Below are 10,361 nucleotides of genomic sequence, written 5' to 3'. Positions count from 1 at the left end.
ATTAGACTCACCAACTGCCCCAAGTGGCTACTGACTAAAACAATAACAAAGAAGTCCTCACTGTGGTTTCAGACAGTGTCCTGCATCATAAATGTATTTAATGATCAATGAATGACTTTAAATCAGTGGTAGTGATTCTTTTTCTTCAAGTGTTTAAATATTACTGCAGATTCCACCATCAAAATGTGTTTTTTTTTCCTCTCATGCTGTTCAAAGACAAAGATTATTATTAACAGAAGTGGAAAAATAATGAACTGTAAAAACAAAACTCTGACTCTATCTTTCAAATTAACATTTTATTCACAGGAAAACAGAATACTAAAACAAATCTTACAAATATGATCACAAAACTCTCATGTTGAGAGCAGCCTGTTGGTGACGGTGGGAACTGCAGAATTAAGTGAGGAGCAATAAGTCAGTCACTCTGCATCTGTGTCATTTTTACTGTTTGGCACGTAAAAGAAAATCAGGTGAGAGAAACAACGGTGTTGGACCAGTTTTTAAAAGGAATCCAGATTGTATATTGTGTGAATTATGAATTTAGTTTCTCTGAACAATAACCCGTGGACACATGTTTACTTTACTTCAATAAATTACGCATTTAAAATATTGAGAGCATGTTTGAGCTGACGACACGCGGCCTCGTTTGAGCACCAGTCCTGTTGGTCGGTGTATGAGAAAACACCTTTTTTTTATACAAGTATTCACAATATTTACAACTATTTTTCCCCCTTGTTCCATCACAGTCAAAGTAACAAGATTTTATTTCAAATCCATTGACGCACACGATTTTTCCAGGAGATCAACGCTGATGAGTGAAGAGTCTTCTATGACAAGGTTTCCAGAAGTAACTTGATGTCTTTCACACCGTGTTCTGCTGCCACCGTGAGGATGTGATCCAGGGCGTTCATGTAGCCCAACATCTTCACAACCTCTTTGATTTGATCCCTGTTGGTGCATAAAGGTTAAAGCTTAATGTACATGTAAACAGTTATTGTAGATTTGTTTATCCTTCTCAAAACACCTGACGTAGTGTTCAGCTTTAAAGCTGGATGTAAAAACCCTAACGGAGCCTCTTACTTGACGGCACGTCGTTCCAGATCAGACCCACCGACAGTGCTGCGGTGTGAGGAGTTTGCCAGGTGGGTGAGGTAGCGACACAGCGGCTCCAACTGAGGCAGCGTCTGCTGACCCTTCAGCCCGGAGAACCAGTGCTGCGGCAGACGCTCCACTACCTGATATCGGTAAAAGGAAGATTTAAATGTCTGTGGCACCATGTTAACTCGAAGCTGATTAAAACCATCGGCTAAATGACTTAAGTGTGACTCGTGCTGTGCATCCACTACCTTCTGGCACTTCTGAACGTTGTCTTCTGTCGTGTCCGTGGTCTGGAGTGCAGAGAGGATGTATCTGTTGAGTGTGCTGTCCAAAGCCAGGTCCCTCAGACAGGAAGTGGATAAGATACCCTGCCACTGCAGGATGTTGCCCAGCAGCTGCACAACGTGGGAACAAGAGCAACATCAATAACTACAGAGTTAAATAAGCTGCCACAGTTGTAAATGTTGCTGTAATTTGATTAATAAGATTCACACATACCTTCACACAGGACCAAAACTGTCTCTGGTAGAATAAGTAGGGGCCACTGTTCTTGTTCTCTAACACACTGAACAGAAGTAATAGTAATATTTAAAATTATTGTCAAGTATCACACACAAAATGATGATGATGATAATAATAATAATAAAAAACTACATCGACAATTGCGTGACATACTTTTTTGGGTAAAGTGGAAGAAAGACATCTTCATCGAGAGTCCGTCGGCACCGTAAGACGATCGATTTCAACAACTCCTAAAAGACGGAAAACAAACAAATCAAGATGATAATTATTGTGAATTCTCCTTCACACTAACATTAAACCTGGAGTCACTGCTCGGTGACTAACACCATTGCCAGCAGTTGCTCTGAACAGGGGTGATGATGTTTTTTCCAGCCCTGCGTGAATTGTGATGTCACTGATTTACAGACAAAATGAGTCGGGGGAATAAAAAGACTCTCTGTGATTATACTTCAAATCAATCTTCAGATGAGCTGATTCATTAAATACATGATTGAGAAAGAATCAGCGTCACCTGCAGTGAATGACGATTAAACACATTTCCACTGATGAAAAACCTGTTTAAAGTCAAAATTAAAAGGGTATTTTGACACGTGGGAACGGGGAAATCACACCAGAGTAAGTAAATGATGTGTATGTAGGCAGTCGAAGAAGAGGAGGACACAGTACCTTTGTGTATTGATTATCCCCATGCAGCACAGTGGGGTAACTTTTCATCAGTCTGTGAATGAAGCCCACCAGCTTGGCTGTTTGACTGCACGACAGTGGGTCCCACACTTGCTCTGCCAACACTGGCAACATACACAAAAACAACACACCATTAAGTCTTCACGAGCCAGCATTGAGTGTGCTCTGTGCTCCTGCAGGGGCTTCATTACCTGTCAGTTTGGAGAGGACGACCTTCTCCACGATAGCAGGCAGCAAACCGATATCGCCGTCTCCTTTCTGCAACGTGCCGTGCTCCTCAAAGCCATAAAACAGCAGCGACTCAAACCAGAGCATGTACTCAAAGTTCGGACACTGAGCCTGCACAGACGGAGCAAAAATCAAACAGATTACAGAGTTTTCTCCAGCAGTATGTTACAACTGCACATGCTCTTCTTGGACTTGATGTCTGTGTCAACATGAAGAGGACAGGTGGACCAGACGAAGGCATGAGAGACACTGGAGCTCGCCACAGTACACCCTGATGTCACTGTGGGGTGTGTGGGCCAGATATGTAAATGACATGGATATTTAATCAGCCGTGTCACATCACAACAGCGTGATGTCATAGCAGTGACACACAGGAGACCAAGAGCAACAATGGAGGACATCCAGCATTCTGTGCTTCTTCTTGGCACGTCGCTGTTTATTACAAGAAGACGAGCTTTGTTTGAGACAAGGCTGCAGGGTGCATGGAAACATACTCATGGACGTGAGGATTCACTGTGGATAAATCAACAGACTGCAGCACAGAGCCGGACTAAAAACTGAGAGGGTAGGAATGAGTTTTTTGGAAAACAAATAACTGCATGATGTGAACAGAACTGTGCACACAAGCATGTGTTCCTGAAGTACAGAAAATCCATCGTGTCAAGAGTCATTGGGATTTATAACAACACAGGCTTCAGTCTAGCCGTCCCAATGATTATTGTATTAACCACTCAACAGCCTAAAAACGATGCCTTGGGATCAATAAAGTGTTCATCTCACCTCAAGTGGGTTCCATGTGATCAGCTGCAGGCGGACTAAAGGGTTGAAGAGTTTGGGCAGACAGAGGCCGATGTAAGCGTCTCTGTAAGTGTCGGCGTAATCCCGCCTCCACACTTCAAAATGGGATTTGATGCAGTCGAGAGAATGAAAGTCTTCCACCACGTCCTCAAACACTTTTTTACATTCCCTGCCGATGCGATCTGGAATGAGATGAAAGAATTCATTTAGACATCAATTACACCATACCTGAAATGTACCACTGCTCATCTGTTTGGTTGATGGTAATCAATATTTCTGCAAGGCCGGGTAATGTGGCTTAGAATTAATCAGGAGCTGCACACACGCTTCTCTGGGCTCATGAAAACTTTTCTATTGACATGTTTGGGCTTCTCAAAAGGAGAGTGACAATAACAATACACTGTAAACCTAAAATCTGTCTGTTTATGATTTTTAATGTTAAATGAAGGATCTTTCCTGTGATGAAAACAATGAAACTGCCTATAAATATGGTCAAATTCTGCTGTAACAATAACATATAATATATATTGATCGTGTGTAAATTTTGCAGTAATATGATGACAAACCTCTTTCCATGTTGAAGCTCGTAATGTCAGTGGATGTTTCCTCATCATCAGATGACAAGCCTTCATTATGTTCAGCTCTCTTTCCGTTTTGCTCTCGTGCTTGTCGCCGCCGTGTTCTACAACCACAACCCCACACACACACACACAAAGAAAATCAAGGGCAGATTATTCAACTGTTCATTACCTGTAATTGGCTCTTGTGTGGAAAACTTAAGAAATGAAGCACATATGGGTTTTTATCATTTTGTGTTCTGACATAAGCGTGCACACACACACACTGTCTGCAGAGGCAATAAAGACTTTACACATAAAGTGTATGAAAAATAAATCTTACAAATCACGTGTGAGTATAAATGGGATTCATACCGTCGCGCTTCTCTTTCTGCGATCCTCCTCTGACGACTGTGCTCTTGGTACGCCGTGCGGTCTCGACCAAAGGAATCTAAACTAGGAGCCATGACAGCTTTATCTGCAAGAGACAGGAGCAATTTTAGAACCAGTGATGAAAGGCAGAGACATCCCATAACCTATTACTGATTCTGGACACTCAATATTTTGAAGAATCCAAAAAGCTTTAAACAAATGAACTCAGATATGTTCAGCGATGACGGTTTTAAACTTATACAAGAGGTTCAAACATTAAGGAATCTGCAGGAATAAGGCATCGTTTGTTACAAATAATTTTTGTATTATTCAATTTCTAGTCACTTACCTGTCAGCAACTTCCTACATGTTACAGTCAAAGTGACAAATGACAAGTCACTAATGTTTGTGTCATCTTTACTTTGTGTGTGTCTGCACTGACACACACAGCTCACTGAGACTCAACCATTAAAGAGAAGCCAAAGCAGCTCCTTCAATAAAAACATGTCCAATACAAATATCAGCTTACTCACTCAAAATCAATCAATTAGCCTTAATCAATGAGGGAAACACAACGGGGACACAACAATGTGAATAACACACATCCACGCGCGCGCACACACACACACACACACACATACATACAGACAGAACTAACGAGGCTGTTCAAATAAATCATAAAAACCTTCAAGATGGACTGACTTGAAAGGCTTGCAAACTCCGACGATTCATCTTTAATATCATCCTGTCTTCTCTGGACAAGTCGTGAGGCCCGTTGCCTTAGTAACTGGTGCATGGCAGCCTCCAGCTCCAGGACAGCAGGCACCTGAAAGATATGATGCCTTCTGTGACCTCTGACCCAAACAAAGCGGGGCTCCGAGTCACAGGGATGTCTCCCATGATGGACAATAAAACATTGGAACCAACATATTGATAGTGGTGGGTAAAAAAAACCAGGCATCTGTAAAATGTCAATTTCCATGACGTCACGTTAAAAGACGATGGTAACCAAGTTAAAGGCTTCATAGACTGATGCACTGGGTTCCACATAATTAGAGTAAGATGGGTTTGACCCAACACTAAGAACATGTAGGTCCAGTCATGATGTTTGCTGTCGCTGTAATAATGGCAAATCATGCTGATGATAATGGTTGATTAGTGTCTCCTTTCCATCACAATGGTCTGTGCACTCAGAGCAGCCTGATAGAATTAAAACATATTAGTGTGGTCGGTGGAAACATGTTGGCAGCTGGCAGGTCATTCCGTGTTGACGCTGCTCTGCAGCTGCAGAATCAAGATAGTTATTCTGTTTAGAAATGAGTTTAGTAAGCAGCGACACAAGTACACACACTTCACTGTGCTTTACACAACTGTAAGTAATAGTACATGGTAACAACGCTGCAGTGGGTCATCTTAAGGTCATTTTGCCAAGTATAACAAATACACATTAATTCAAAGACAGTGAAACTGTTCGGATTAGCTTTATACTTCCATTCTTTAAAGAAAGTGTTTACATAACAGTGTTTGTGAGAACAGATCAAAGTTAACATTTCAAGCAAAAGGTAGTTGAAGTAAATAGTAGTAGACTTTTTACGATACTAAATTCTTTACAATAAAGATTTTTATTGGATTCTCTCTCTACAAACTACATCACAGTAAGTGGTCAGTGAACACATACACAAAAAAAACTGCTAATCAGACAGCAGATAAATTCTCCCTTACCTTTTCACTGAAACACTCAAGCAAGTCTCCAACATACCCTCGCATCTCTTGCAAGAATTTATATTGCTCTGCGTTGTCACTGGACGAGCCCTCCAGCTGCTGTATGGTGTTCTCAGAAGCAGCGAGGTCATCTTCAATCTGTCTGAAGCGCTTGGAGTTTGAGTTGTAGCCTGCACGCATTTGACTGAGTCTGTAGGCAGAACATACATGGAAAGACAAGGAGAGAGGTTGACTCGGAGCAAAAAGACAACATGGTTTTAAATATTGACATACTGCATGTAAACAGAGTGTTCCTATCGAACAAAGACATAACGATAGTGATTAACAGGACACTACGTGTGTCTAGTTGGTAGGACTAAAGAAACCCCCTCCAGATCGATCACCACGATCCTTTCTCTGGCCCAGACTCATATTAGATGTTGCCACAGACATACACTGGACCTACCTATCCTGCAGGCGTTTCTTTACCAAATCAATGGATACTGGGGTAAGATCATTAATTGGGGCCCCGAAGTGAACAGAGCCATTGTCTGCTCGGCCAGTCGGCTTGACGGTGTGTGGGGCCACGGTGCTGTAGGTGAAGGGCATGCTGTAGGAAGATCCATACGGCTGACTCTCATAGCTGTTCTGGTAGTAGATGGTGTTGTCTTCTGGCTGAGTGCTCTGGACCTAGTCATTACAAACAAGGAAAACACATGACTTTACTGTTACAGACATCTACTATCTATAGTTATATGATGATTTTGTGTCACTAAAGTGTCAAGATTTTTAGAAACCAACATGGCATCTTTGGCATACACACAGTCCATTGTCAGGCGTCCTACCAGCATGAAAAGTGCTTCGCAGCTATTGAGAGGTTAAGTGCAGCTTACCTGGGGAATGCTGATTCCTTTTCTAATCTGTTCCTGCTCCCAGCGGCTCACCTCTTCATCCTGCCCTGTATCAAGTGCCTCGTCATCACTACCCTCTATACCTGTACATGGAGAAGTTTATGTCTTTAACACAATTGATTTAAAATAGTACAGTGGTGATTTGCAGACCAAAACTACAACAGTACCTATCTCCTCAGCTATCTTCTGTCTCTGGGTTTTGTTCTTGACTCCACTAAAGCGGATCCTCTTCTCCACCTCATCTTCGTCATCACTAACATCTTGGTCTTCTCCAACGAGGCGTTTCTTGGGAGTGTCCGTCTCAACCAGTGGAGCGTCGCCTCCAAGTTCTCTTGCGAGCTGCCGCCGCTTTCTGGCAGCATGGATGAAAGCAGCATCAGGGATCTCTCCTGGAGTACAAGAGGAACAGGTCTTAATCCAGGTGTTGTGTGCAAGGATTATCAGATAGGTAGTAGAATACATGTTGATCACCAAGAACACGTAGTTAAATCTGAAAATACGAGTATGATACCTGGTTTTAGGCTGCCAAGGGAGGAGAGTGTGTTGAAAGTTGCTCCAGTGTTATTGCTCTTAGACACTTGACTATGTGCCTGACCACCTTGACTCCTTGCCGCTTCCTCCTGCTCCTCAGTACTGTCCACCTCCATTTCTTCTTCCCCATGTTCACTACATGCTCCACCCGTGACTTCATCTTTGATGGCAACTGGTGCCTGAGGTGGTGCATCTAAGGAAACAGGATGCGGAAACAGACTTTAGAATATCACAGTTGCAGATTGGAAAATAAATCTAATTCAATAAAAACCAAAATGAAAATAATTCATATAACATACTCTCTTTTTGTCTTGTAAACTAAGATGCAAATATGAAATGATCTTTCTGAAGAGATCCACCTCCATCTATGGTACAACTTTACGACAGGCCAGAGGCTTTCAGGATCACTTACTGCACCATTCGGTGTCAGTTTCAGCTGATTTGAACAAAACCAAGGTCATGTTGTTGTACAACGTTGGTGATATACATTGCAGCTGAATGATCAGCTTGGCAGCTTCAGGTATTCTTATTACCTCTGCAAAGCAGGTTATATGCTTGCTGGCATTTACTTTGTTTATGGGCACAGATGACCTTTTAATTGTACCGATAACTGTGGTGAACTGTGTGGCTTTGGTGGGTTTCTGGTGTCCATGTGCTTTCTCCCACAAATGATGAAGAGCTGAAACAATTACTCCATTACTAAATGAATCATCAACAATTTTGATTATTTTCTGATTGATTCAGCTTCTTAAATGTGAACATTTTGTTCATTTCTTTGCTCCATAAAACAATGAAATCATTAAAAGTGAATCATTTTGGTTTGTGGAGAAAAATCATACATTTCCAGGTTTGACTTACACTGATCAACATTTTTAACGCTTTCTGACCAAACAATTACTCGACTAATCAAGGAAAAAATTGACAGGTTAATCGATTATGAAAACAAGCTCTAAAGTGATATCCCACCTGATTTATTTTCCTGTTTGACACAGCCAGACTTCTCCAGGTCATCCTTGTATTCTTTCTTCAGCTGCTTCACAATCTTCTTGCTGTGGTTGGATTTCTTCACTTTGAAAACCTCGAATCCTTCTGTTTGCAAACAAACCACGAAAGCAACAAAGTTATGGTACGCGGGTTGTCTTGGGTCTGTATAACGTGTGCTTTTAAAAGGCACAACCCGGGACAATATACGGTGTTCAAATGATATTAACGAGCTAGGTGGAGATAAAGATGCATGAACATTACGTGCAAATCCACAAACAGACAGAATAATGTCAATATAACGTCAACTGCCGCGAGTCTCCATCACCAGCTAACAGCTAGCTTGACGCTTTTAGCACGTTTACCTTCTTCATCGTTGAAACTCAGCAGACTGGCTTTCGTGGGCACTTGCAGCACAGGTATGTCTTTGATTTTCTTCTCTTTCTTCACTCCTCGCATACTGTTGCTGTTCAACAGGAAGCCGTTACTGCTGTAGCTGTCCCCGCTGCTCGGTGCTCCACAGACGGCGGTGCTGGAAGTCTCCATGAACGGGATTTCGTCCACCACAGGCCCGAACAATGTCGGCGCCAGCGAGGGACGCGGACCGTCCTCATGTTCGTCCTCGTCGGACTCATTTCGCCGTCGGAAGTTCGCTCGTTTCGCCTTTTTAAACATTGTGCTCCCCGGTTAGACGCAACGCCACATGGTTTAAGACTGCAGTTGTAGCCGAAAGAAATTGTCCACAGACCGCCATGCAGCCATTTTCTCTGTCAGATGTTGGCTTTCTTCTTCGTCGGAGAACATGCGGCACGAGCGAATCACTGCCCTCCACTGGTCAACCCGAGTATAGCCGCGCAGCAACAAACGATCAATTTTAGACAGATAAACAAACTAATACAGGGGTCGGGAACCTTTTTGACTCAGAGAGCCATGAAAGCAAAATATTTGCAAATTTATTTCAGTGAGAGCCATATAATATATTTTAAGACTGAATTTAACTAAATGTGAGTATAATAAGCCTCTGAATTTATTCTTTTAAATAATGTTGTTATAATACTCACCATTAATGCGACTTCTGGTTCTTGTGGACCCTTTTATTGGCAGAACAGCAAGACTTTCTTCGCGCAGTGTGTCACCAGCAGCATATCTTGCAATCACACTGAACTGCGACAAATGACTTACGTCTGTTGACTCATCCAAAGCCAGGGAATAGAACGGTGCTGCATTTATGTCATTCACTTGCGTTTCCTCCACTTCCAAAATCGATGGATGGATTAAAACAAGTGATAATATTTTATGTTTTATCTGAAAAGCCGAAATCTGTGAGCCAGATGCAATCATCAAAAGAGCCACACCTGGCTAACTAATACATCAATAAGTAGCAATCAAAATATGCCTATGTATATATACATATATGTGTATATATACACATATATGTATACATATACGTATATATGTATACATATATGTGTACTGTTCACTTTAGAAAATTTTGTATGCTTGTTATGCGCCAATGACACCAGAACAAATTCCTTGTATGTGCAAATCGTACTTGGCAATAAAGCTCTTCTGATTCTGATTCTGATATACACATACATCATCATTTATAATAAATGATAATAAATAATAATAAATAATAATAAATAATAATATAATTTATTATTATTATTATTGTTATCATTACATTGGCAGATCAGTATATGTTGGTGCTCTGTTTCATTCCCTGTAATGACATTTAAACCATATTTTGAACGTTCAGTTATTCATGGCTTCGCGGCATGGCAATAATGGGAATACAATCAGCATAGTTATGACTTGAGTAGTGGAGCTAGTGGTTTAACAGTGAGTTTGAGGTGTGAATGAGGTACTGTTCAGTAAAGACACATTGTCAGAAAGAGATTCATTCCTCACTATCCCCTGAGGGCATGTTTTGCCATGAAAGGTCCAGAAAGACACTTCCGCCAGCAGTAGATTTGCA

General features: G+C 41.6%; 1 protein-coding gene across 1 annotated transcript; it reads right to left on the bottom strand.

The window, feature by feature from the left end:
• Positions 1-281: 281 nt before the first annotated feature.
• paxbp1 (PAX3 and PAX7 binding protein 1) lies at positions 282-9,180 on the bottom strand. Its single transcript, XM_044041513.1, has 18 exons — positions 8,749-9,180; positions 8,369-8,491; positions 7,383-7,595; positions 7,039-7,260; positions 6,854-6,954; positions 6,427-6,650; positions 5,982-6,171; positions 4,962-5,085; positions 4,263-4,365; positions 3,897-4,012; positions 3,313-3,512; positions 2,496-2,643; positions 2,287-2,408; positions 1,774-1,850; positions 1,597-1,663; positions 1,347-1,493; positions 1,081-1,235; positions 282-948 (listed from the first exon to the last, which is right to left on the bottom strand). The coding sequence occupies exons 1-18, from the start codon at positions 9,056-9,058 to the stop codon at positions 828-830; spliced, it is 2,763 nt and encodes a 920-aa protein (XP_043897448.1). The 5' UTR covers positions 9,059-9,180; the 3' UTR covers positions 282-827.
• Between the last annotated feature and the right edge of the window lie 1,181 nt (positions 9,181-10,361).

This window comes from Solea senegalensis, linkage group LG13 (genome assembly GCF_019176455.1).
Source record: "Solea senegalensis isolate Sse05_10M linkage group LG13, IFAPA_SoseM_1, whole genome shotgun sequence".
Lineage (NCBI taxonomy): Eukaryota > Metazoa > Chordata > Actinopteri > Pleuronectiformes > Soleidae > Solea > Solea senegalensis.
This window is presented reverse-complemented; position numbering and strand designations above follow the sequence as displayed.

What these genes read in the sequence shown, in the direction of transcription:
- paxbp1 (XM_044041513.1), bottom strand. Translation starts at nt 9,058, where the DNA reads ATGTTTAAAAAGGCGAAACGAGCGAACTTCCGACGGCGAAATGAGTCC. An exon ending in AAGAAACGCCTGCAGGATAG is followed by an intron (nt 6,172 to 6,426) that starts GTAGGTCCAGTG and finishes TTCTGCCTACAG; the next exon opens with ACTCAGTCAAATGCGTGCAG. An exon ending in TCACATGGAACCCACTTGAG is followed by an intron (nt 2,644 to 3,312) that starts GTGAGATGAACA and finishes CCGTCTGTGCAG; the next exon opens with GCTCAGTGTCCGAACTTTGA.